This window comes from Copadichromis virginalis, linkage group LG15 (assembly GCF_057382275.1).
Source record: "Copadichromis virginalis isolate Kocher_CV1m ecotype Utaka linkage group LG15, C_Virginalis_male_GT1.1, whole genome shotgun sequence".
NCBI lineage: Eukaryota > Metazoa > Chordata > Actinopteri > Cichliformes > Cichlidae > Copadichromis > Copadichromis virginalis.
This window is the reverse complement of record NC_140632.1, coordinates 21,746,829-21,774,809: the sequence shown is the minus strand read 5'-3', so window position 1 is coordinate 21,774,809 and position 27,981 is coordinate 21,746,829. Positions and strand designations below refer to the sequence as shown.

The 27,981-nt window shown below is 39.6% G+C and overlaps 1 protein-coding gene across 2 annotated transcripts; it reads left to right on the top strand.

Annotated features, from left to right (window-relative positions):
* The first annotated feature begins 72 nt into the window (after nt 1–72).
* gtf3c2 (general transcription factor IIIC, polypeptide 2, beta) lies at nt 73–25,673 on the top strand. 2 transcript variants are annotated; one of them, XM_085432429.1, is made up of 20 exons: nt 73–350; nt 960–1,069; nt 1,420–1,987; nt 2,369–2,475; nt 3,660–3,856; nt 4,255–4,340; nt 4,685–4,762; nt 6,095–6,196; nt 6,473–6,700; nt 6,951–7,062; nt 7,162–7,279; nt 15,631–15,662; nt 15,796–15,925; nt 16,110–16,254; nt 19,550–19,711; nt 21,093–21,171; nt 22,101–22,157; nt 22,448–22,705; nt 22,884–22,991; nt 23,805–25,673. In XM_085432429.1, exons 2-20 carry the CDS (start codon nt 1,045–1,047, stop codon nt 23,985–23,987), a joined length of 2,775 nt encoding a protein of 924 aa, XP_085288555.1. In that variant the 5' UTR covers nt 73–350; nt 960–1,044; the 3' UTR covers nt 23,988–25,673. The 2 variants fall into 2 exon arrangements, with proteins under 2 accessions (XP_085288555.1, XP_085288554.1); XM_085432428.1 differs by having other exon boundaries at nt 22,101–22,229.
* The last annotated feature ends 2,308 nt before the right edge of the window (nt 25,674–27,981 follow it).

Below are 27,981 nucleotides of genomic sequence, written 5' to 3'. Positions count from 1 at the left end.
CTCCGCCACTGTACAATCAAATCAGTGTAATTTCCCTCTCTGCTGATAGGGGGCGGTGTGACCCTCCGTGCTTGCACAGTGACATGGCGGTCTGACGTAAGGAAAGCGGAAAGCTCCCTGACTCGGTGTAAACAACTGTGAAAATGTTTGTAGTTTGCCCTCCTTGAAAAAATTAACGGCATGATTTTTATGACGGCTGTGTCCCGGTAAGCTCCGGTGACTTTACATGTCGTGGTTTCTGGTGGTTGAGGTTGGGATTCGATCCCGGGTGGCTGGACTCTAGCTTCCCGTGTTCTGAACGAGGTGTTTCAGCCTCCGCCACCGAGGAGGAAACCGTAACACTACACATGGTGAGTTTTTAAACGTGCTACTATCCGGTTAGAGGCCGATTTTTAAGTATATTATAATATATTATGATACACTTGACTGCTACTATATCCAGTTAGCATTAGCAATGTGTTAGCTCAATAGCATGGCTAACTAAGACAATGTGACTCGTTTTAAAAACTAGTGACATATGTGTATCTCTTAAATAACTTGATGTTTTATATTTTTACATTGAAAACATATGCCGAATTGACGTGTGGCCTTAACCATTAAATGCCTTAAGTATCGGTGTGTATATTTTACGTCTTCACTGTGAGTAGGGAAGAGAGAGTCAAACTGTCACATTATTGAATGAGGTTTGGTGTGTAGGTTGTAGACAGCGGCTTATCGACTTGATATCGGTAGAAAACACCGGCTCCCTGACTCAATTTTTGCACTGTAATTATTTTAGTGTCGTTAGAAGTCTATAAGGTTGTTTAAAACACTGAAAAGCCATATCTGTTTTGACTTTCATTCGTCCATTGTACAACTCCAAACTGCAGGAAGAAACAGCTATTTTGATTAAATATTGCAGTAGTGGACAGTTATTTTATACATTAAGTAATACATTATTTCTTTTTCTGTCTGTGCAGCTGCAAAGCTACACTGAGAAGGAACTGGCTCTACACATGAGGAGGCACCTAAAAGAAGAACCACAGAATCAGAAACCCAGAGCATATGGAGCCCACTGAATCTGCACAAGGTTTGTCAAACTTGAGATTTAAGAGGTACTTCAAATTAGGAACATGTTCTAAATGGTCTAATCCAGGGGTGTCATCTATTTTAAGATTACAGAGGATGAGAAAATAATATTTCAGGATTTTTTCAAACTTTATTTTTAAGAGCTATTCACACCTTGTTCTTCTATTATTAGTTTTCATTCCTGTCTAGCACAGCAGCACTGCTGGAACTTGATTTCATATTATGCATGTTCAGCTAACAGATGGAATCCAGCACTACCAAACCGGAAATGTTGACCAGGCAATGACTTTCCAGTCACATTAACCCAATTTTACATCATTCAGTGGAATGATAATGTCACATTTCTTGCAGGGCAAGAGAAGCCATTGGAGGAGGGTGCAGATTTAATATTCAGCTCAAAAGGACGACAACGAAAGAAAAATCCCAAATATCTGGATTATGAAACTGATGACAAAACGAATGAACACCTTTCACCCAAAACACCTAGAAAGAGCTCAGGAAGGAGAAGAGCAGCTTCTCAGAAGACTCCGACAAAGAGTAGAAAATCCAAGGCTGCCGCACAGGACACTCCAGATGGAGAAAATGAAAAAAAAGATAAAACACCTACAGAGTGTGATGGACAAACTACAGCAGAAGTGGCTGATGAACCACTGAGAGGCAAGAAAACTCAGTCAAAAAGGACTCCTGCTAAGAAAACCCCTGCAAAAAAATGTAGCAATGCCAATGTAGACCTTATAGATGGAGAGGGTGTTGTTAAAGATACGGTGCAGCAGGAGAATGGGACGCCAAAGCCAAAGAGGAAGTATGTAAAGAAGCAGTATGTACAACAAGTGAAGCCAGTTATTAAAGAAAAGGATGCAGAGGAACCTGAGGAGGAAACTGGACAAGGTGGCCGGCGGCGGAGAGGAGCTGCCAAAGCGTAAGATACGCCTACAGTACTGAGCTGTCGCATAGGTTAAATGACGCTAAACACCGTCACCTTTTTTTTTTGTTAAATCATTTTTACATCAGACATCATCAGTTGAAACACAGGAAGTCTGAACTGTGACTCCAGACTTTGGTGATAGTTACTTTCACTATTAGTTTTGTGATAATTACACCCTAACAATCAGACTTTCATTTTATGGTTACATGTACACTTATCCCCACATTAATTACATGCATCTATGTAGCTATATAAAAGCATACATTGCTAATTGTAAAATAATAAATTTTCTGTCTTTAAAACATTTTTAAAGCCATTTTTTTCATATAAATGGTAATATAGGCATTCAAAAATAATGTAACCTCAATCTTCCAGGGCGTTGAAGTACCTCCACAATTTGGCAAAAGACTTATTTGGGCAAACTGATGAGCCAGGAAGCGAAGATACTGGATCAGAACAGAAAACTCCCAAAGCAAGCAAAGGTACAGTGAAAGTCTCGCCGTCTCTCTTCCCCAGGGCACCAATCACAGCTAAGCATTACCTCAGACAGTTTCTGCATTTCGTTGCCTTGTACTTGTGACATGTGCAATGACAATAAAGTTGAATTCTATTCTATTCATCTTTTTACCTATTTCTTACAGAGTTAAGTGAGGTTGCTACCACTCTAATTCTACGTTCACACTGCAGGCGAAAGCGCATCAAATCTGATTTTTTTGACCCTATGTGACCCATATCCGATCATGGTATGACAGTGTGAACGACACAAATCCGATATTTTCAAATCCGACCTGGGTCACTTTTGTATGTGGTATTGAATCCGATACATATCTGATGTTTTAGAAAGCAACTGCTCTCTGAACGGTCATGTCGCATTAAATCCGTCTCTTACGTCACTGACACAAGACAGACGCCAATTATCTGCGCCGGAGAAGACATCGTGAACGCTTCCTGGCCGTCCAGTGTAGATGTCAGTGAAACTGTTGGGAAGACAACGTAAACATTTTATTTATACTGAATAATCTGCAGATTCTCACAGAAATCTGCAGCTATCCTTTGAAGCACCGCTCCTCTCTGAAACAGCAATAAGGATAACTATTAGGCCATATGTAAATAACAAAATAACTTAAAGCAAAATTGGGGAACGTAAAGTCCGAAACAAGTCTTTATATTAAGGGCCATCAGTCAAGCAGTACTGTTTGGTCTGGGTCTAAACAGAGCATGTTGTGTGTGACATCTTCTTTTGCGCCGCTTTGTGGGTTCACACTAGAGCGCGTTTGCTGTCACATTTTATTTGTAGTGTGAACAAGCAGACAAAAAAATCAGATTTGATCAAAAAATCGGAATTGAGCATTAAGACCTGCAGTGTGAACGTAGCCTAAGACCTAAGACCTGTAGACGTGTCTCCCGTCTGAAAATGGGCCGCACTTCAAACGGCAGGAGTTGACTAACTGGCATAGATGTAGTTATATTAATGAACTTGTCTGAACTTGTTTAGAGTGTTGTGTCAACATTGCATTTCATGTCAGTTGTTAGTTGTGTTTTGCAATCTCACAAGTTACATGCAGTGTAAAATTTCATATAGCAGTGCAGAAAAATTCCTTCTTCTGCCAATATCAGTAAAGATCTCTGTGCACCGTAACTTAAATCCCTCGTTCTATTCCTGCAGTGGGTAAAGGCAAAAAGAGGAAACATCCTGACAGTGATGCAGCAGAAGACGAAGACTTTGTGCCAGATAATGATGAAGAGGAGGATGCAGAGGAGCTGGAGGATGATGACGAAGAAGCTGCATATGACTCAGACCTCGACTCCAATTGTGACAAACGTGGAAAAAATCCTCCAGTTTATTACGTCAACAATAACAACGTCAGTGGTTTTCTCATTTTAACTTGATGGCACAGTTACTGGTTATGACCTCATGCAGTGCACTAGGGTACATTACTTCAGTACGGTATCTCCATATCAGTCTAATACAGAAAGATGAATCTGCTTGATGATGGTAATTAAAAGTTAAACTGTTGTGATTTGTCAATACCAACCTGGGCTTATAAATATGAGTCATTATAATGAGCACTTTATATCAAACATAAATCATCAGATTCTGATTCATCAGATTCTGTGTTTTTCTGAGACTAAACCAAAGTGCAAACTATTATTGATTAAAATGACCAGAACATTTTAATTTCTAAGTTTAATGCAGCTGCATAGAAAAGAAGGAAGAACATGTGCATAATGAGTTCATCCTGTCTCCTTCTGTCCTGCAGACATGCTCGTTCGTCAAAGCCCAAAATGGACTTAACACCCCTATCATGAAAACTGCTTTGGAGAGTGCAAAGACCACCAAGAAATTGTAAGTCGCAGTCAGTTAACAGTAATGATTTGTTTTCGTGAAGTACCAGTGAACATTGTCCTTTTGCTGTTAGTTCATACATCAGTTTTTGTGACGACATACACAATGAGTCTTGAAGTGCAAACGACACTGGAATATTTGAACATTCAAACCCTTTATTTTGAAAGCTTCTTAAAGTCAAATTTTGGGTTATCTCAAAATTTCAGCTTACAAAACTTCACCTTTTTTGGTTGATTTTGTTGAGGTTTTTTCAGCATTTTGAATAAGTAAGTCTCAGACTGACTAACTGCTTGCTTGTTTGTTTGTTTATTTAACAATGTGTTTGTTGATGTTTGTGCTTGCAGTCGGGAAGAGCACTACAGCAGCTGGGTGTTTCCAGAGTGGGTGCCCTCCACCAGGGATTGGGTTCCTGTCCCACAAAGGTAGTTTCTGTTGCTTTGTTCGTTTAATACAGTCGAATCCAGTTTTAATTGAATAACTCATTAAGTTTTATTTGGATATACCTTTTTATTTTCTGTGTTACAACGACCGTACCCAACACTCTTTACCAAGTAACTTTGAATGTTTTTTTATTTTATTCACTGAAATTCTAACACAAAAGTCATACCAGAAAGTCTTAGCTGCAATTGTGTTTATCTGACTGTTTCATTAGATGCTTAGTTATTTAGTTTGTGTTGGGACATCTGTCCACTTTTTTTGACTGAAGGTGGGCAGGAGCCTCTGCCAGCTGACAGTGGCAAAGACAGGCTGCACCTTGGACAGGTCACCACTCAATCACAGGGCCAGACAGACACAGACAGCCATGCACACCTAGGATCAATTTAAGATGACCTGTTAACCAGAGTGTCACCTGCCTTTAGTCACATTACTGAATCAATCAGTTGTCACATGGTCATGCAATGAGATATGCTGTATATGCTTTCAAGTAACCCAATGAGGTTCAGACTATTTTATACTCTTGGCAGGAACAACACAGAGAGACTCAAAGTCACATTTAAAATTTCCCATATCTTTGAATTGTGGGCTGAGACTGGTGTGAACAAAAAAGGCCCCAAACTGTGGATTTGAACCCAGGACCTTCCAGCTGTGAGGCAACAGTGCTAACTACCACACCACCATCCTGCCCTCATAGTTGCATTATATCCATTCATTAGTTCAAATAAGGCTTTTAAACTACATAGGAACAATAGTAAGGAGTCATCCAAATCTGATACTTTATCCTAATTAACCCTTAATCGACTGGGATTCAAACAGGCCTAATGGACTTATTTTGTCATTTTGGCTGTAAAATGACAAAATAATTCTCATCTTTCAGGAACAATTTTTATTTTCTCACTAGCCTATAATGAGTGAAAAGTAAGGTCATGTGAGTAAAAGTGGTAACATTTAGGCGGAGCTGATTTTTTTTATACACTGATTTCCCCCCAAAAGCTTGTCATCGTTTCTTTCTGAAACAATTTGAATTTTGTCTCAAACAATATCGCTAAGAGAATTCTGGTCATTTAAAAAGCACTTGATAAATAAAGGGTTAAACAATAAAAAAACAAAGGAACTGCCAGGAGGGGTTGCTGAGATGATGTCTGAAAAGTGTGGCTCCAAGAAGAAGCCAGTCTAGTGAATAAAGAAGAGCCATCGCAGGACTATGTACCTGCGCTGGTCTGGTGGCTTCATAAAGGGAGCTGGACAAGGGACGTGTTATTCTGGCTGATATGCACAAAAGTTATTAAAAGTCTGTGTGTTCTGCTTTCATTTAGTGATTTGGAGAAATATCTGCCTCAGACGCCTCGCTCAGCTGCTTTCAAAGTGTCCAGGGAAGGACTCAACAAGGAGGAAGCACCTCTGCAAAGACTCAAAAGGTGACAGTGATCGCGGTGTAGTTACCCCCGGTTGATGATTTCCCTCAGATATGTCAAGAACAGTTCGATTGAGACATAACTGCTGCTAATACATTTCCAAAGAAAACCTCTTTTTTGTATTTGTTTGTTAGTAAAACTCATACCTATAAAAATATGTAATTGTGATCATTTGCAGTTTGTTCTACATGGTGCAGATTTTTTGGTGGCTTTTGTAGGCGAGGGGGAATAAAGCATTTGGTGTCTTTTTTGTTTTCATTTTTTTCTGTTAACTGGCAGGTTCGAATCTATTCCCCCTCACCCAGAACGCTGGGACATGATGCTGTATGCAGGTGGACCAGTGTGGGCTCTGGAGTGGTGTCCAACACCTGATGGTGCTCCTGCTACCCAGTACATCGCTCTGTCCTGTCATCAACGCATGGATGATTTTCACTACGTCAACAAAACATCCACAGGAACTGGACTCATTCAGCTGTGGGATGTGGGCAAACTGAAGTATGGCAACAGGTACAAATGAAATGTGCAGAGTGGGAAATCACTGATAAAAATATTATATTATAAAAGCTTATTGTCTGTCAGTCTCTTGACTGATTGACTAGTTTGAACTACTTCCAGAAAAAGTCCAATAGTCCTCTGTAAACAAACTGTCTACATCATAGATGGCAGTGAGATGTTCCCAGAACTTATAAGAAATTTGTCTTTGAAACTTCAGCCTTTTTATATTATGTTCTCTTTTCTTTCACCTCTGTCCAAACAGACCAGACTCCAAGCCAGTTGTGGTCTATAGTTTGGCCCAGGATAAGGGCTTCATCTGGCATCTGAAGTGGTGTCCTGCTGGCGGCTGGGAGCTTCCCACCTGTGCCAGAAAGGTAAGGTGTTTTTCCTATGAAGTGTCTTAGCTTTTAGCTGATATTGAAATGATGAAATCTTATAACATCCTAACGTGGTATCAATCCCTCACACTGAAGGCTCCATTCTTACCCAGACTGGGTCTTCTGGCAGTGGCCACCTCCACCGGGGTGGTTACCATTTATAGCATACCCCACCCTGATGCTCTGCACTCCAACATCACTCAGCCAAACTCTGGTAAGACTGATCATAACTCGCTGTGATTTCCCCTACACATTTTTTTTTGCAGCATTTATAACTGCTCCATCTAAAGTATTTTACTTGTAAAAATGAAGCGTGTCCTGTGTTCAGCAGAGGGCACTGTTGGCTTTCTAAAGTCTGAAGTCAGCATGTTGGGTGTCTATTTTCTCCTGTATCCTATGAGGACATAGGGATGCACTGAAGCAGTGCGTTACTGGTGGTTTATAGATCAGCGCATCACTATAAAAACACTGGATGTCTTTATACCTGTTTATTTATGAATTAGCTTAGCTCATTTTCTTTCTTCGCACGCCAAATCAGAGGGTTTGGCATGTAAACGCTGTCTTTGGATGCACCATGCAGCCCTTGGATTGTTTGTGATCACAGTAAAGCTCTAAGGCCTGTACTGTGAAACAGAATTCAGGGCTCAGGATTAAACCTGAAGTTGAAGCTTCCTCTGTGAGTTTTCAGTTTGATAAAGGTGACTCCCCGTGGTATCTTGTCCTGTAGACCTGACCTGCTCCTGATAACAGGTGAACATATAAACCCACCACCTGCTGGCTAGTTTATTTGGATAATATTGGCACAATTGTTTCATGATATCACAGGATTTTCGAGTGAGTCTGGACCCTTTTCCTGAGAAACTTGTGCCTTTTGGCTGAAAGCAGTTTCAAAGCATCTAATTTTTCTGTTTGTCTTTATAAACTCAAATAGTCATATAAAAACAGTCATTAAAGAACCAAATTCTTGTAGCTCATTCTAGATCTAATATAAGATTTCCAAGTAACCCTTTCAGGTTTAAGTTTTGTGTTTACACTTTTTCCTGTACTTGCTCCTTAGACCGTTAAATGCCACCAGTGTTGTCGCTTAAAATGTTAGACCTTAAAATTATAAAAAAAAGGCTTTGGAGTAACACATTAATCCCATCAACCTGATCCTTAATTACTGAAAGTTTTTTTTCCTCCACCCTCCTGGCTTTGGATGAGTTTAATCAAATGTACAGTCATAGTATGTTGTTTGTGTTGGGTAATATTCCCGTCATGTTTGTGTTTATGACCTAGTACCAATCTCAGCTCTTTCAATAATATGCTCACAGGAAAATGTCACGTGACCTACATGATTGCAGCTGCTAGGCTTAGTGATGCCAGATAATAAAAATCTATCCTGGTTATTTTGAACTTGCTTTGTATTACAGATCTGTTTTAGTAGCATTGTGGTAAAAGAAAGTAAACATTTTCTCACCAAGCAAAGTCAAAGAATTTGTGAAAATATATTATTTATCTTAGTAATTAATTATCTTTATCGTCACTTCTTGAGTTCTTTTGCAGTGTATCACTAAGATCCAGAATATTGACTAAATCAGTCTCATATTTCTGACAGTGTAATAACACGTGTTCTGTGGGTTCATCATCTCCACAACAGTCAAATTTCCCTGTATGTTGTTTCCCTACTATAAGCAATGTGCCAGTAAACATGCAGGGCAGGGCAAAGACACAGGGCCCACAGCAGTCTTGCTCTTTGGAGCCCCGATATGAGTTTTCACTCACCCCACTATGGTTGGGTTGCCAACAGAAAATCCTCATAGAGACTCAAAAAGGCAAAACTGCTGTGGGTCCCACATGGGCTAGTCTACATGAGCCCCATACAGGTTTTCTATTTGCAAGACAAAGGTGTCCTGCCCTGTGTGTAAAAAGAAAAGAAAAAAAATGGCATTGTCATCTTTGTCAAGCTCAGATTTGTCAGTAAAAATAATGCAAACCTCACAACAAGGAACCACAAGCCACTGAATATTTGACAGCTTGCCAAAAAAGGATCAAAGTAGGTGCCAATTAATTTTCTATTGAACAAATAGCTAATGAGAACTTGCAGCTGTAGTCCGTTACACACATTTAAACACAGCCTGATGAACTCAAGCACGAGTATGTAATCAATCAAATAGCACCTTATCCATCATATCAGACGTGACCCTCATTAAACGTGGTAGAGCTTGTGTTTGACAAAGCAACAGTATCCACAAGAAACCAGCCTCATGCAGCTTTCACAATGGCCACAGAACACACACAGAACACTGTCCAACAGTGTAAGTACATGATGACATTATGGATGGAGGAGCCTGTGGTCCAGTCTATTCAGATCACTGCGCTGTCAGTCGCCTCTGGGGCTCTGCTGATAGAAGACAATACAAACGAGATTAATGACGAACTTATCTGCCACATCCATCATAGAGAGAAACCCAGTTATGTCTGCATGTGAGTGTGTTTATCAGTCAGTATCCTCAAAGCGGTTCAGGCTAATCTGATTGAACAAAACACCATTGTGAGATCATGAGTATAGCATACACCTTACATATAAATACGCACATTTTTGTGTTATATCTCAGTGGACGCAACCTTTTTAGATCCCATTAAAGCTTATCTTGTAGGGCATGTCTTCCCAGTTCCACAGTATAACAGAAGCTTTGGGCTCATAGGGACAGCTACTTTGATACTTTCACTTCGTTATCTGAAAATGTTGCCATGTTTGATATGAATATCCACCACATTAACACCATATATGAAATAAAGCACATTAGGTCCCCTTTAAATCACCTGATCTCTCCAATGAAAGACATGCACATTAAATTCTTCTACATTAACATTAATTAAAAGGACTAAATAAAATAATTTTGCATCATATTTTTGGACTTGGAAGCCATGACTGGGTAAAAGTATGAAGCCTACATCATGGCCACAGCTTGAGAATTCTTCAAAAGGGTTCCTGGAGTTGGGCCTTTTTATGATTCAGTTTTCCATCTCACCAGTAATGGCTTGCATAGGTGACCGTACAACTGCCTGTACTCTAATCATTATAACATTATGTGCACTGTATTACACATGGTTTGGTTTTGAAATTAAGAAGTATTTCAAATGCCTCAGTTTGGACATAAAAAGATAAATGAGACCCGACATTTCTGGTCTTAATCTTTTCTCATTCCCTCGTGGACTCGAGTTTCCATTCTGTTTTGTAGCCATGGATCATTGGGCTCAGTTTCCAGAGGGCTACTCCATCAGCCCCCTGCTTGCAACCAGAGGTTATAGTTATTGGATTGAAAGGTTACTGAATACCCACATTTGAAGATGGCTGCACACACAAACTACTACTGCAAAAGCTTGTTTAGCTTACACTGAGAAATTTTCATAAATACAGCAATCGTAACATTTGTTTTCCTTCAATATTTTTTTAATGTAATGAATGTCTTAATGTTGCCACAAACCCTATTAAGGAAGACTAGGAGATGATCAGAATCTTTATAATCCTGTATAGCTTTGCTGAAGTTTGATGACCTGAGGAGAAATATGCTACACGTAATCTGTACTTGTTTGCAATTGGCTACCTAGTGCCAAAATCAACCTTTTTATTCTAGCATACTTAGATTGGAAAAATCTGAGTTCATGGAGCTGATAACTATAGACATGTGACCTATTTGGTTTAGTAAAGCCAATGTAATATTGAACTTTGTGTGGCATCTGTGGAGGCCTCTAGCACAGCCTGGCTGCATATCTTATTTGAGCGATATAACAGAACCTCAGTGTGTTTTCTTATCTGGAAGAAGCAGTAGCATAAATGCAGAAGAGGGAATTGGAACTAATTTCTGTGGAAAGTTGGCCCTTACAGCTGCATGGCCATACCTGCAGTTGTATACCTGTCAATTAATATCAAATATATCTTTAATAAATGTACACATGTGTTATAGTGTAGGTCTCCAGAAAGGTTCCTTCTGAAGGTAAACCTGGTTTGAAAGGTTGTCAGCAGAATCAGGTAACTGTCATTTATTTGATTTTTCTCACATAAAGCACACAAGAGGAGATCTCATCTCAGATTTGATTTTATGTTTAGTTTTGGGAAAAGTGCTCCATAAGTGGAGCCATTGGGTGGCATGCTGTGAATACTCTGGACTGTTACATGCACTATGCTCATAGTGTCATAGATTTGTGGAACTGGACATAAGTGAGGTTCAGAGATGTGCATGTAGAATATGACAGCTTAAAGACTGTTTGTTCCTGTCACTTGGTGCCAACATTTTCAAAAGAACAAACTGAATGTTTATATGAAAGTGATGTTACCTCGGTCTTGAGAATAAAAAGAATAGACATTCAAGTGGGACAGTACCTTCATTTTTCTTTTCTTAACAGCACTCACAAGGTTATAATAGCGCTATTTTGTAAGCTGCAAAATCTGCCCCAACTTAAATGCTAAACAGACTAAGATGAGTCAATATTAAAATCACACACCATATGTCTCACAAGTAAACTCCTGTTCAAGCCGTAAAAGCACATACTGTTTTTCTCTGATACTGCACTTCCTTCATAAAGATAAAAAGCATAATTTGGTCATATTATCTCTGTTCAGTTTTTTCTCAGTGACCATCACCTTTGCTAACAGCAACTGCAGCACCACAGTCCTGAAGCATTGACAATTATTCATTTAATCGTGTGATTGTAAGCAGCAGTCTAACATTTCTTGCAGGTTTTTCACTAATAATTTTGCTGTCACATGTGGTCGTTTTTTTCCCTGACATTAAATTTATTTTAAGTAGAAAAATGGCTAACATCAGCGCGACTGTTTTTCAAAGGCAAAGTGTCACTTTTATGCTGCTGTGCCTGCAGTGAGGCGGGGACGACATGGAGAGGTACATTTAACCAAGTGAAAAAATACCAGAGAATTTCTTAATAGCTTCTTTGAGGCTGACATGTCGAGCACCGACTGAATGCAGATTAGTTATCCTAGCTTACGGGACCAAAAGTGGATATAATATAATATAATCTTTCTATATCGGCTGCAAGGGTTGAAGGTGAAATTGCTTTGGACAGGGTTAAAACTGTGTGTGTGTGTGTGTGTGTGTGTGTGTGTGTGTGTGTGTGTGTGTGTGTGTGTGTGTGTGTGTGTGTGTGTGTGTGTGTGTGTGTGTGTGTGTGTGTGTTCATCCTGACCCCTTAGTGCTGTTTGCAACAGATAATTATAAATGGCTTTTGTGTATCCAGTCACCAGAATGAATGAGCGCGTGAATGAGAGGAGGAGGCTGTTAAAGCTCCAGAATTGGAGGGCGGGGGGTGGCTGGAGGTTTTGAAGGAGGGGGTAGTGTACGCACATAATTTACAGCACCATTCTCCATCAGACAAGGATCTATAATTGAAATGACAAAGAAGATGCATCACCGAGCCAGTTGTTAGTGTTGGAAGCTATGAATTTTAGGCCTACTAGATGACACTTCTTGTATCCTTACTCTGTCAGTCATCAAGGACTTACTTGAGACTGGACAGGGAAGAAGATGGAGGAGGTCAGACAGAGGCCAAGTTAAAGTGTGCAAAATTGCAAAATACTGTAATTTTTTTAAATTAAAGATGAATGCTTCTAAAACTAGGTTAGAAATTTTTAAAGAGTCCAGTCTTAATATTGTTCTTTAATTAATATAAAGCAAGTTGGAACATTTCATATAAATAAGATTCACTGAGTTGGCAATGTCAGAAAACATGGACACCACCACACATTTCTTTTTCCCCTTTCAGTTGACTCTCGTCAGCATCGACACTGTTTATCTCCTTACAACAGACTAACCACCATTTATCCTCAGCGGCATATTTTACTGTCTTTAAGCTCTGTCTGTGGCTGCTCCTGTTTCTGCTCAGCTAACACAGCTGACCGGTTAGACACAGTCACTCAGTCAGCCTTTATCTCTTTGTTTATCAGGTGAAATTTTTTAAGATAATCATTATTAATTGCACCATAGTCAAAACCAGAGTTAGTCAAACTCTTAAGTGCTTTGTGCAGTGGATCTTGAGGAGGAAATTATGTGATAATTATAAAGCTAAGTATGTGAAAATGTTGATTAAGAAAAGGGAAAAAACTGATACAGTCTAATCATTCACCATATGGGAATATCTGTCATCACAGCTCATTATAATACTTTCTCTTTTTGCAACATTAGTAACTCTGAAGTTTGTGTTAAAACAAATGACGGCAGCTATTTAACTGTGTAGAACTGACTGGGATTCAAAAGATCTGAGCCTTAGAGATAAAGTAAGGGGCTGCTGGTCAGTCTGAGCAGCTGACTAGGATACCTGCTTTGGTGTTTTGGGCATGTTTAACAAAAAGGACACCCCGGAGGTACCCCCAGGTCACGGTAGCCTTGGAATTATAGAAGGAAAATCTATAGTTAGTTAGTTAGAGGGAGGTCAGGACATTTCTGGTGGTACAGCTACTCCTGCGATCCAGACTTTAAATTGCAGAAAATGAAGGAATGAATTATTCACAACATTAAAACTGTTCACAAGAAAAGTGAGTAAACACTGCTGCATGCCGAGCTGGTAGAAGGCTGCACAATGTGAGGTTGTTTTAATGTGACTGATGTGATTTTCACAATTATAGAGAGCCAATTATGTCCCAGAAGGTTAAAACTTATCACCCTCACGCTGTCAGACCAGCCTTCTCAAACTTCTGCTACACCCTAGTCAGACATATGACATCATATTGAATAATCACTCACTGATGATCTGGAGGGCCAAAAGAACAAGAGTTGATTTACAACAAGGTTTATATAAAATATTATTGTGTATTTTTCTGAGGCAGAGGTGAGGTGATGGAGGGAGTGGAACAGCGAAGAAGACACTATTAATCTAAACTCTCAGTAATCTAAACTGGAGGAGGAGAGAAAATTAATGATCTGGAAAAGTCTGACACCGTGTTTCTGTTTTTCGCTTTTAAACACAGCGACTGCCTAAACACAGATAGGAGAGTTTCTGCCAAACTAAATATCCAGTCATTTCGTAAAGTTTATCCGTTATCTGTTTGGGTCTTATAAATGTGCAAATCCTCTTGACTCTAAGATATATTTTTTCCACCTTTAAGGTTATTTAAGGGTGGTGTGATGGTTAGCAGTATAGTCTCACAGTAACAAGGTCCTGGGTTCGAGTTGAGTCTGTGGCTGAAGTTTGTATGTTCTACCATAGTTAAAAAAAACACCTATGTGGTGTTAATAGGTGATGGCCGTAGCATCTTTCTGTATTAGTCCTGTGACTGAGCCTACCTTGCCTCTCGCCCTATGATAGCAGTGAAAGGCTTCATCAGCCCTCTTACATCCTTGAATTGAATACAAGACCTTCTGTCTGTACTTCTAGTTATGTCAGGATTCCTGTTAATCTGTATGAAAAGCTAGCTAACAAGCTAAAGGTACATTACCAACACTAAATATGCTGGCACGTAGTATAGCAAAAACATGGTGAGGGTAAAAATGTGCTGCTTTTGTACTCCTGCTACACCTCTCAGTGAACTCTTTATAACAGAGTCAATTCCTTTTGCTCATACTGTATATAGCCTGTAGCCTTTTATGCATGTAAAATATCATTTGGCATTGCTCTATGATAATGGTGAGATTTGCATTCAAAGGGCCATATTTACTATGTGGGAAAAAATTGCAACATGCAGTGATGGGAAAGTTCTGCAGGTGATGTACCGTCAATGTGCTAATTTATAAACTGAAACGCATCATTTCAATAATGGCCAACACAATCTGCCAAGAGTGGGCTTCCACTAGTAATGCACTCAGTCTGTTAACATCTCTCTCAGTCAGTCCAAATAAATTAAAGCTCCTAGCAGCAACTGTAACAGCAGCATTGTGCACAAAATAAAAAAAAGGAAAGAAAAAGCTTACAATTAACTTAAATATTTTTAACCCTCTGAAAGGGAAAGTCCTGCAAATGCACAGTGCAATAATGAGAGCCAAACGGCAGTAACCACGCCTACACCTTTCAGTTAATACTACGACTCTTTGGTAAATCCTGACAGAGACGTTTTTAATACCTAAAGAGGGTTTTATTCTGGCATAGCTTGTTAGAAAATCTGTCCCAAAATGTCAGAATATTAACACGTTAGAAATGGGCTTCTTGACATGTAACATCACAGCTCTGCAGCTGAGCTTTAATTACATCTGACACTAAGTGAACGCGTCTCAGATTGAAGACAGCCGAGTCAGGGCCGTCGATGTTTAGCTGAGCCTGTTATTCTCACTGCTTACAGAAAAATCTTCAAGGGACATCCAGCACTACATTCATGCTCACTGTGTGAATTTCTGTAGTTTTCATGTTATTGTCATCAGTAAACCATTACTGTAGCTGTCAGGGTTCATTTCAGATAGCAGAGTGGAACTTTGAGTTGGGTTACATGACAGAAATATGATGGGTCCATGTACAGTAAAGGTACATGCTACCTGTGCATCAAAGTGAATCATTTGTTTAAAAAAATGAAACTTTTTAAAAACAGTTAGCAAAAAATCTCTGGGTATTAAAGAAATTGATTTTTATGTGTTTTCACAGGTAAAGGCATTGAAACACCTCAAGTATACAAGGTAGGAACCTGTTAAAATACATTTACACTGTCTTTTTTCATTGATGCTCATAATGTCACAGCCCTGTCGATGTTGTGTATCTACCATTAGGTTGAGACAGGACATAAATGAAAATGACCTTTGTTTTCTGCAGGTTAAAGGAGTGGTGACATTGAAGCTGGGCGCCTTCAAAGCCCCTCACCATGAAATGAGCGGGCTCGTCCTGTCTATGGATTGGCTTCCTGACAAACCACACAATATAATGGCTATTGGATTCTATGATGGTATGAATTGATTTCTTGCAGATGTTCTTGATTAACTAGTTGTCTGTTTGAGAGAATAAACAAAGGAGCAGTCCTGAGCTGATCTGATTCAACTATAAGTCAAGATTATGGATTAAAGAACTGTTTTATGCCAGTAGTTTCACTTTTCCGCTTGTTCTTGTTCTCTCCTCAACTCTCTCTCCAGGTGTAGTAGGTCTTTGGGATCTGACAGCGAAGTCTGCGCTGTTGCGTGTGCGAGAGTCAGACAGGTCGCTGAGTCTGCTGCCCTACAGATGCATCCTTGCTCACAACAATGGAGTCCGGTCCCTGGCCTTCTGTCCTGCCTCCAGGTGAGCGTAATATCAAAACTCTCTCTGGATCAAAATAAAACACTGTGACTTCAAAATCAAGATTTTAATCTGTCATGCCTCTATGCCGTATGCATTTTATTGAATTTTGATAGCTGAACAGTTCATGCTTATGAGGACGAGAGGGTGGAGTACTAAGTTGTCAGGTGACATGCTTGCTTAAAAACTATATCCAAGAATAAACTGTTGAGGTTACAAGCTAGACCCTGGACAGGCTACCAGTCTGTCACAGAGTTAGTTCATAGAGACAGACAGCTGTTCACACCTACAGTAAATTTACAATCATCATGTATGTACCGACTCACTCCTGGTGGCTGATTGGTGGGGCCTGGCGCCCAGCTGGGCCCCTTCCAGGGGGTGTGGTGCCCTCAGGCCTCTCTGGCACAGCTGGCTGCCGGCAGACCCGCGGGCACGTCACTGCAACCCCCTCTGGCCTCTGCTCCATGGCTGCTGGGTGACCTCTCATTTGGGGCTCTCCTCAGCTCTTCCCAGGAGGGTGGCACGGTTGCCCCTGTGGTGGTCCTCCTTGGGTCCTCGTATTCTGGGGCCTCTGAATGTCTGGGGCCTGTAACTCCGCCATACCTGCTTCATGCCCTGGGGGGCGGAGCTATGACTCTCCACACTCCCTAGCAGATCGTTACATGGAGAAACCTTTTGAATACAAGTGTGCTGATCCACACAGGTGTGCACACATGCAGACTCCACACAGAAAGGGTCCAGCTGGCCACTGGATTTGAACCTAGGACCTTCATGCTATGAGGTGACCAGCTTCCACACCAAATATACATATTGCATAATGCAAAGGCTCCAGCAGCACAAACATGGCAGACAAATCCAGTAGATGTCAAGATGCCAGCTACAGCTGTCAGTCAAAGTAAACACACGTCTAACTTTAAGTCTTGCCTGTATCCAGTTAGACAAGTTATTCAGAAAAGCTGTACTTTTACTGTAAAAGGAGAAATTATATCTGAAGGAAATAAATACATTATTTTAGACTGGGCTGTAAATTTGAATGCTGTTAACGGGAGTCTGTGGGAACTGACTCACTTTTTGAGGCAGCGTCACAAGGGACTGCAGTGTTTTAGCACCTTCACATTGGCCTTATTTTCAGCTTTAAAGGTCACTGCTTGTGTAACAGTACAATAGAATTTCAAAGCTCAGTAAAACTTAAAGAAAATACTGCAGTCACCCAGTGATCCCATCTTTGTGTCTTTATTTCATCAGTTTTTCCTTCATCTACTTTACTCTGGTAGTTGTTATTCGCAGCCAATTAAAAAGGCGATTTGTTGGCGCCTCTGGTACTCGGAGCTAAAGGCGAGACGATAAATTTTGAACGCACAGAGTTGCAGTAGAGCCCTCCCTCTATTGTATTCAGGCACTAATTCAGAATGTAGGGTACAAGGCCGGGCAAGCAGCCACGTCCTTATCACCACTCAGACAAGGCAACCTGAATTAGCTCTATGCAAGTCAACATGCGCTGACCTTCAGGCTGCAGCCTTGCTGAGGTCTCACTGCCTGGTGTGATTTTCCATTCATATCTAAAGTTCACTCTCCCCGCTTGGAATAGTTAACTGACTCAAAAACTTCAAGTGTTTATGGAGGACATTTTGTGCTGTTTTTTCATGTCACCAATATTTATTCTTCATATCTTATAACAAATAAACACCCAGAAATAGGCAAGCTGCAGGTATGCAACTGGCTCTCTGAAAGGTATGTAAAGTTACATAAACCTGACGCTTGAATGTTTACAGGTTCTAGATGATAATGGGCTTATGTGAGAATCGTTCATGTGGATTTTAAGAATTAGTTTTGTTTGGTTTCTTAGTTTCTGACTTTTATTTATCTTTATCCCGTGATATCTGAGGGACTGCACTGTGTAAGCTGGATCTTCTTATAGTATGTATACCAACATAATCACTTAACCAAATTAACTAAAGCACAGGTGGAAATAATTCAGATGAACTGCTCGCAACTTTCTTGATGTGAGTAAACTTTTTAAATGCTCGATACAGAAGTGAAAACGGGATGGCCAATTTAAAAAATAATAAAATGTCATAGCTAAGGATTTGACTTTAGCCCCATTACGGACTGTGTCTCCTGAAATCATTTTTCTGTGCTCTGTTAGTCAGCTGATGTATGTGCAGATAGGAGTGAGCTGGAGAGGTTATTGAAATCACCTGTGTCTAATACGAGTATTCACAGATATACACTGCAAGTCAGTATCGGGGATGAAGCAGAATTGGTTTTTCATTAAAAACTGTCCAGAATGTCATTTTTCCCACTAACAGGTCAGTGTGAGGTCATCAGCGTCATCGCCTTCTAAACCCATCCAGCCCTGCCGACTCACCTAAAGCATGATTAATATGGCTTATATTGTGGCGTGATGTAAAAGCTTTCACAGAAGATTTTCTGCCTTGTCATGAATTTTGCTTTTTTGAAGAACTGCCAAATAACATTTTGTAAATGTGTATTTAACCTCAGATCAGAATTTGAGATAATGGTAACAATAGTTTCAAACACATGGTCCTGCTAAAGCCCATTTTGTGGGGCTGTGACCTCTTAAAACAAACTAATGACCCATTTTAGTCAACACTGCTTTAAAACAGCTGGCAAATACAAGTAGTCAGATGTAATGATTGAGGTAATTAGTATTTCCATTAAAACTACAACTGCAGCCTTCATTTGAGCAGATGTGAACCTAATTTGATAGCAGCCAGTTTTCCTCCACTTTTTAAACTATTTTCTTCATTTCTGAACCACAGACTTTAGTTTTCTCTAAAGATAAAACTAAAGTTGGATTAAAGGTGGATAAATGATCAAGATTAATCCCACAGAGAGAGAAAAAGCTCCTGGCTGGCAGCAGAGAGACTCTGAGGACGCGTATCTTGTCTGGATCACTGCTTTTTAATTACACAGTCATGCTGAAAAAGATCAAATCTCCCCTCTCTTTGTCTTTGCTCTGGTTTTTAACACCTTTGTATTTTCTTTTTCTCTCACTGCAAAGTCTTTTTTCTCCTTTGTCATCACATTCATAAAGCATTTTTTGTCTTACAAAAGAAATCCGACTATATCGATTGTTCTGCCTTCATTTGTTTTATGGCAGACGCCGCTGTCAGATTTGATCAATGTAAAGAGAATAATGACTTTCACTTCAAGCACTGCATCACATTTAAATCCCTGTGTTCAGCCTATTTATATTTTCCACCAACAGAACATCCTGGTCTGTTTTCCCATCGTCAACATGTCTTTAACTTTTCATTTGTTTTTTGTCTTCTAGATACCTGTTGGTGACGACAGGTGACGACCGCTTCGTGAAGACATGGGATCTGAGGAGGCTCTACGATCCCATCACGGTTCAGAAACGCTGTCTGGCCAATGAAATCAACTGGCCACTGAATGCACCGGGGGTTTTGATGGCCCAGGACAATGGCACCGTGGTGTAAGAAAGCTTGTCTCTGTTTCTTTGTTACAACTTTACATCTGACTCACTTACATTATATCTCTGGTATTTGCCTCTAAGGTTTGAAAGATATGTTGGACAGTTGTAAACCAAAATGAACAAATACTAGAGAGTTAGTGAGTCCAACATTAAAGCATGGAGGCAGTCTAGCCACAAGTCTATCAATACAGTGCTATATGTATTTAATCATGCTCAGAAAAGAGACAGTATGTTGAAGCAGTGGACTCCAGGGTGAACCAAAGCCAAATCCCTGACCTCTGTCTTTGTTAGGGACACATTAGCATTTACACTAGAGAACATCCACGATCAGACCCCAGAGCTTTTTGGGAAAGGATTTGAGAAATCAAATCAAAATTTGTCTCAGTCACTGTTCACTTGGATTCTAGATTCCTAAGGTGCACTTTAAAATAAAAAGACTACAAAAGTACTGGGAAAGGAATTCTTTGACAGCTAATGGAAACGAAAATTGTCACAATAAGAACCAAAACAATCACTGATAATGAAATTAATAGCAATTCTTTCTCTTGAATGAAAATATCAGAGTTCATTTTTTCCCTTGAGCTTCTTCACAATCGCTTCTTCAAATTCAGAAGGAATCTGAAGAGTAGGATCCACAGCTGCTGGCACATCCCTCAGGTACTCAGCCTCTCCTGAGATTTTCACCTGGTCAGCAAATGGTAAATGGCCTGTATTTGTATAGCGCTTTACTTAGTCCCTAAGGACCCCAAAGCGCTTTACACTACATTCAGTCATCCACCCATTCACACACACATTCACACACTGGTGATGGCAAGCTACATTGTAGCCACAGCTGCCCTGTGGCGCACTGACAGAGGTGAGAGTGTGGGAGCTGGTTTGGTGCTGGGTTCATGTACGCTCTTTTAGCTCATGGGACTAACTGTGTCAGCCCTAACCTAAAAGTCACCACATGAAACTCCTATTTACAGAAGTCTTTCCACTGTATCAGTGTCCTAACTGAGTTTCATTTGGCATACTCACTTGTGATTTTTGTGTCCCAAAAAGTTAAAGTGTGGAAAACGGCCAGCACCTTCCAAAGATTATGAACTTCAGGTTACAGCTTTGTAAATTCTATAGTAGAAACAGTCTGGAAGATGAACAGAGTGGCTGCATTTAGCATTGAAAACAAAAATTCAGCATCAAATGTAATATCGTAGTTCATCCTTACTTTTCAGAGTGATTCAAACTCCAAAGGTAGTGGAGCTTACACTAGCCATAGTGTAACCTTCCTAACAAGCTCCACATCCCCACTTCTCCTCTGCGATCTGTCAACATATGCAGTCTTGAAGTAAGAATAAAAAAAGTCATTATGACTCGTTCTTTCTCTCTTTTTTTAATTTAGGAAAGGTTCACAAGGAGTCCATTACATCGACCATCACATGCGCTCGCTCTTTGCACTTCCCCGGTCCGGCACTGTGTGGGTGAGTGTAGCTGTTGTAATCTTCCATTCTTCAGTCATCAGCAGCCCATAATTCAGTCACAGAGCACAAAATAAAATAGCTTTGAACTTCAGGAAACCTTTAAATCAGGGGCACGACGGTCATTTTCGAGACGATGAAGAAAGTTTGAGGATGTTAATATTATTCAATATATATGGATAAAAGGTAGTTAAGGCCAACACAGACTTCTGGAGTATAAAGGTATTCCATAGTTTTGTTACTGCCAGAAATTCCTCTCAAAGGTCAAATCCAAGTCTTGCATTTCACTCGTCTTTCTTACACTGCAGCCAGTTTTTTCCTCCTGAGGATGTGAATCTTTAGAAGTTTTTCTGGTAGGTTTCAGAGTTTTTTTTTCCAAGTGTCAGGACATTTTGCCTTCGTTTGGAACCGTCTCCAGCAGTGGATTAGTCCACGTTTTTTTCTTAAGTGAGTATTTATGGGAGAAGAGTTGCCCTCTAGTATTAAATTGATTTAAAATAAACTACAGTCCGTGTTTTATTGTGATTAATGAACACGTCCCCCATCACAACAGTGTGGTGTTAAATAGTGTAGGCCAGGCGTAGAGCGAGGTGGCATTGAGCAATAGGAAAGGTATAGGATGTGTCAGTTATGGATTCAAAACAGTATTTTATCGTTTTGTTGATGATGAGGAAAATAAAGACTGCTACTTTCTTTTACCCTTTCTAATCATTGAAAACCTCCTTTTGCTGCAGTGTTTTGGGTTTAATTGTGTGGGAGTGGAAAAAAACTACTGGAACTGATACATTTGAGGCTAGTTGTGCTTCTGTAATTAGTCTCATTACTCAAACTATCCCTGAGTGTCTGAAATTTGCTCTAAGTTACTGAGAGAAACTTTTTTTCCTTAGCAGTGCTGTGTGATTTAATATTTCATTTTCTATGCGTCCCTGCAGTCTCTGTCATACACCGAGTGGATTAACAGTCTGGTGACCGCAGACAGCTTCGGAGAGGTGATTTTCTCTCTGTTACCTCAGATCAGCTACGTTGCTCCTTACATCAAACGCACAATAGAGAGACGATTTGTAAGTTTACTTTTCCTTTACCTTTATCGCTCTTTATTTTTCCCTATGTTTACTTCAAAAATATCATTTTACATTATATCAGATGTCATATAAACTTGGTAGTGTTCATAGAAAATAAGACAAAGAACATGAATTGAACATGTGGCCAGTTGCAGTGAAAGAATTGTTCAGATTTAGAGACAAGCTAACGGTCCATTTTATTAACCTGTTCCCTTCAGCCCATCTACTTCACATCTATGGTGCCTTATGATGCAACGGAGAGAGAAAAACAAGAAATGGGAGGAGAGGAAGAGGAAGGAAACGCAGTTGAAGAGCAGCAGGGAGAAGAGACAGAAGAACCAGATGCTACACAGGAAGCAGGAAATGAGAACGACAGTGAAGGAGGAAGAGTTGGACGAAAATGTCCTCCGCTGAAATTCCAGACCTACAAAGAGGCTACAAAGAAATACTGCCTCCATTATACAGATTTTGATTTTGTGGGTTAATTTTTATCTTCATTTGGTTTCATTGTTTTTTATTAAACAGACATTTATTAAAAAAGTAAGGAATGTTCAAGTAATATATGTAGGCCAAAGACAAACTGTAGTAGAATAGAGAACGAAATAAGAGGAAGACCACACTGACACTGTAATAATCATTCACTCTGACTTTCAGCGGACCACTGCAGGAAGCGAGAGGCGAGCTGTGTGGAAACGCATGAAAGACACAGAAGTGAAGGCAAAGATCATCCTGGATGACATGCCTTTGTCTGCTCTATATAAGGTATCTGAAACACACACACACAGGGTGGGTATCATCAGACTCCAGCTGTAGTGCAACACAAAGAGAAAAAGCAGGAAAAGATAAACAGTGCAATGAGAGGAAATGGAGGTGAGATCTGTAAGAATAGCCTCTTCCTCCTCCCTCTTCTGCCTCCTCCTCTGATGGGCAGCTATAAAGGGGCTGAATGTAATGATGTGTTAAATGAGAAAAATGTCACCCTCAGTGGAAGGAGGGAGGGGGAGATGGAAAGCAGCCATTTGAGGATTTGATGTGTTTAATTTTAAGAGAGGCAGAGTGGAGGGTGTCGCTGTGCCCTCTGGGATGAAATGATGGACGGAGACTTCTTGGGACAGGCTCCAAAACAAAACGGGAAAGGTTTTTGACTGGCTCTTTGTCTGAGAGGGATAAATGGATTAGAAAGAGGAGGATGGCAACTTGGGAAGGAGAAGTGAAAAAATATAGGGAGGCGTGCACCAGGAGGATTTATAGTGGTGAGTGGGGTGGATAAGCGTCTGTAAAGAAATCAGGGGGAAGTGATGATATTGACTCAGAGCTACAGCTGCGTCATTCACTGTGGACAGAGAAAACAAGAAATTAGCCTATAAATAAAAACCACTGTCGCCTTAGTAGAACACAAAGAAAGCTGTTTGTATTAAATGTGGAGTCCCTCAGGGATCCACACTTGGTCCTCTGCTTTTCTGCCTGTAAATAATGCCAGTATCTGCTCTTCTGTAAATTGACCTCTGATGTTCAGTTGTTGGTTGAAGAGCACAGACGAGAAATATTCTCAGCTGTCTTTTCTCATTTCTTCAGGTTCGTTTCAACCCAAACATGAGCTGCCACGACTGGGTTGCATCCGGGGGTCAGACTGGACTGGTTAGATTTAACTGTGTAAGGGCTCTGATGAACTCTCATCTGAAGAAGATGATTGGTGAGAGTCAGGCCCAGTTCAACGCTCTGTACTCGCCGGGCCAAGCGGTGACAGAGCAGCTATAGCAGGAGTTTAACTTTGCTACGGTGGGTTGTACTCCCTCAAGAGACAGTCAAAAAAGTGACCTCTGAAACACGCAGCTGTGAATAATGAAAATATGTATGAATATTACGTTTTTATTCTTATACATTTGTATATGTTGAAAATCAGTCAACGAAAACTAATGACATCATGCCATGAAGGTACTACAGGTTTAATTGGTCCAGGTTTTGAAGCATCTAGACATGGCTAGATATATCCAAATTGTCTGAATGTCACTCCGTATATAATGAAGTTCAACTTTAAATTGACATAATTACAGTATGCAAGCTAACAAAAGTAAAACTCGCTCATGACCAGTTTAGGGGCTTTTCTTTTGATCTTTGGTCATCGTTGACCCTGAGAAACTGAAGCAAGACTTTCTCTCTGTAAACCAAACCCAACCAGAATCTGTTGAATTCAAAGCCATTTAATTTTTCCTGGCAATTAAATGTTTCCATGTTTTCCATTTTCTTCTTATCAAATTATAATAAAAGTCCTAATAATGACAGTTCTGTTCTCTACATCAGAAAAACTGCAGCAGTTGACAGTTAAGTGCCTTTCATAACCCTCACTCACACAGGCCTAGAGACCATTTCAGTGATGAAATGTGTGTCCGCCACCTGGTTGGAGAGTGGTTGTTTGCACATGAATTTGGTTGCAAAGAGGAACACGGTGCTGCAACAAAAACCTTCTGGTGATTGATTTGGTCGTTTTGATTACATTACAACAGTTGCCCATAGTTTACATGGAAGACGCCAGATTGTCTGCAAACACTTGCAAAATGTTCTCCAAGCAACATTGAAACTGAAAAGCGCGACACGTGGAGAATGCTCACCTTCAAAGTAAAAGTTGGACCTTTTACAACCTGTTAGTTACAGCAGGAAAGCGCAACCTTTTCTTTGAAGGCACATGTTCTCAGTGCGACGGAGAGCTGAAAGACGTTTAAAACGTTATTTTTTTTAAAGTGAGGATGGCGTTGTTTTCCAAAGAATTGGTGCGTCATGCCAATATTTCTTAGGCTTACTAGCAAGAGTGTTCTGGAACGTCATAAGTAATTTCATTAGTTAAACCCACTGGTGTTTGTAATATTTCCAGACTTTCTCACGCGTTGTTTAATTTGTGACTTTGTTTTTAGAGAGGGTTTTTTTTTGTGCATTCCCTCATTTTGTTATCAGCCTCTCACGTTATCGGTAGCAGGCTGGGAGCTAATTTTGGCTGCGTTTGCTTGTTCAAACAACTCAGGCTCTAATTAGGGAAAATACTTGAATTTTTTGTATCTACAGGATATAACACTTAGAAATGTTAAATCTTTTTCTTACCTGGTGTACATTTTCCCGTTGTTGTTTTTCTCCAACTTTATTTATTTTTAACTGTCTACAAGAAAATAATAGTGAGGTGTAATTAATTACTGGCATCACTTTTTTTTAAAGACACATTTCCCTCTGAGTTAAATTAGGGGTTTTAAAGTGTGCTTCATTTTTTGATTAATTATAAATTTTAGTGACAGTTTCACAATATTATTTCATTATAGTGTTGTCAGCCGTGGCCATATTTCATTACTGACAACATTATCTTTAACTTATTCATAAAAGCATCGAAATGTTCTTCTCCCTGCTCGCTTTTGCTTTTTTTGAAATGTTACATATAATAAATTTTATAATAAAGCAAGACCGTGGCTCCAGTCTTTATTTCCTGTTAAACTTTTAAACTAAAATAATCCAGCTTCTTTCCATCATCAGCAGTCTTTTATTTCACTTTACAAAAACTGTTGCCACACATAAAAATGAAATATCAAACATCACACATGTGACAAGTGGATCGTATGTGACATCACAACACAGACAAATAGGACTTTTTGGGAACCACTTTTTGTACATGGAAGATAGATGTATTTACACATGTACACACAAAATCACATTATTTGACATATTTACAACAGTTACACAAATTCTAATTGTCACAAATGGCAACGGCACAATAACAGAGCATTCTCAGACATTAGATGTTCAGAGTGAACAAACAGGAAATGTTTTTCCTTTATTTTATTTTTTCTTGGAATGAAATAAACTTTATAAAGCTTCAATTGTAACAGTAGAGCCCGTATAGGAGAACTGCATGTATATCAAAACCAGTGCAGTAAAATGCATTGGTCTTTATTATATTTACTTGGTTTTAACCTAAAATCTGTAGGTGTTGGGTCCTTTATATATTCTCATTTTATAATTTCTAAAAGGAAAAAAATATATAGGATCTCTAAAAATTGGTGAAAATATAGAATTTTAAAGAAGATTTTATTCTTTGATTGAACCTCCACATGGTGCGTCTACATATTCTGACTGGCAGTTGAACAAGAAGCTACTTACAGTACATGATATTGAATAACAGCTAACAACCATGCAAGCTCTTGGATCAGAATGGACGTGAATTCGGCAATTTCAATGCATAATTGTCCTTTAATTTAAAGCAACAGTCAACAGTAACACTTGATAGCAGCTGGGAAGCATTACAGGCATGTTGGCGGACTCATTGGCTTTTTATGGGTGTAAAATAGCTTTTTTTTATTATTATATTTTCTCAACCTGAAAGAAAATACAAACTAAATCTGAAATCTCCATAAAACATGCTGTGGGTGTTTGCGGATCTAAGACAGTGAATTTTTATAATGTTGAAGATACCCAGCTCCACCATCAACTCAAAATGTTTTAGAATGAAACAACCAGAGAGCAAGTCCCAAGGTGATGCCCTCTAAAATTTCCGGTTTGGTCATAAAATAGCTTAACCTCTCATGCCAAAGGAGGGAGGCACTTAATAGATAATCACCATAATCATGTTGCTCTAAGACTTAATTTACATATTCATTGTCCCCAGAGGATTAGATCTAATAGAAAAGAAGAAAAATTAACGTGAATTTACACGTAAATCACACCAAAAGCAATGGATACATTAAAATAGTGGACATTTTCCATTAAAATGCTGTGCATTTTTTATGTAAATATATGTAATTGTAAGTCTAAGTGCTCGGTTCTAAGTGCCATCTTCAGTGTAACTAATGACCTCTCTGTGAAGCGTGCTGTGGATATTCATGGTCCCCAGAGGATGTCTCAGTTAAACTTTGATTGTGATGATTGCATTACCCCTTCTCCCAGTGCCATCACCAGCTCAGATTTTCTGCACTGTGCAAAATGAACTAGTACAAACCAATTTAATGGAGAGCTTGCTATGAAAATGTCCCCATTCCTGCTCCCCAGAGGAGGTATCTTTACATTTTTCTTTATAAATTATCCAGTTTGTCTTTTTGTGACCCTTTAGGCCAAATTATAACTTTTGAAAAGATTGGTGTGAAACTTCCTGTGGCTATTCATGGTCCCCAGTGGACAATGTGATTACAGCCCATTCTTAAAACTATCATCAGCCCAAACTTTCTGCTTGCTAGCTTGTTCTTGTCCTCTAAGCACCCCAACAGCTACATCATGATTTTGAACACAAACAAAACAAACTGTTGGCCAGATTGATGTAAATTTAGTGGGGGTGGGGTGGAGGGGGGATCCTCTGCATTCATTCTGTGATTGTTTTTAGTTAAAGTACAGTATATGAACACTACACTATATGAGTAAATGTACTGGACCACACCTCTTAATCTTTAAATAGAGGTGTTTTCAGTCCTATTGCCATAAGCTTATCACATTAAGCATCTAGCCATGCGACCTGCCTTTGTAAACATTTGTGAAAGAATGGGTCACTTTAAAGAGCCCAATGAATCTGAACACAGTACAGTGATAGGATCCACAGCAACAAGGTATTTCATGAAATTTCTCCCTCCTAGAAATTATATGATCAGCTGCAAGTGGCGCAGCTCCTGTAGGTGTGGTGTGTAGGTGTCCCATTACTTGTGTTCATATAGTTTTTCTTGTCTTCATATTTATGTGTTTCTCTGTAGTAGACTGACTGACAGTCACTTTAAACAAACTGGACCCTGGA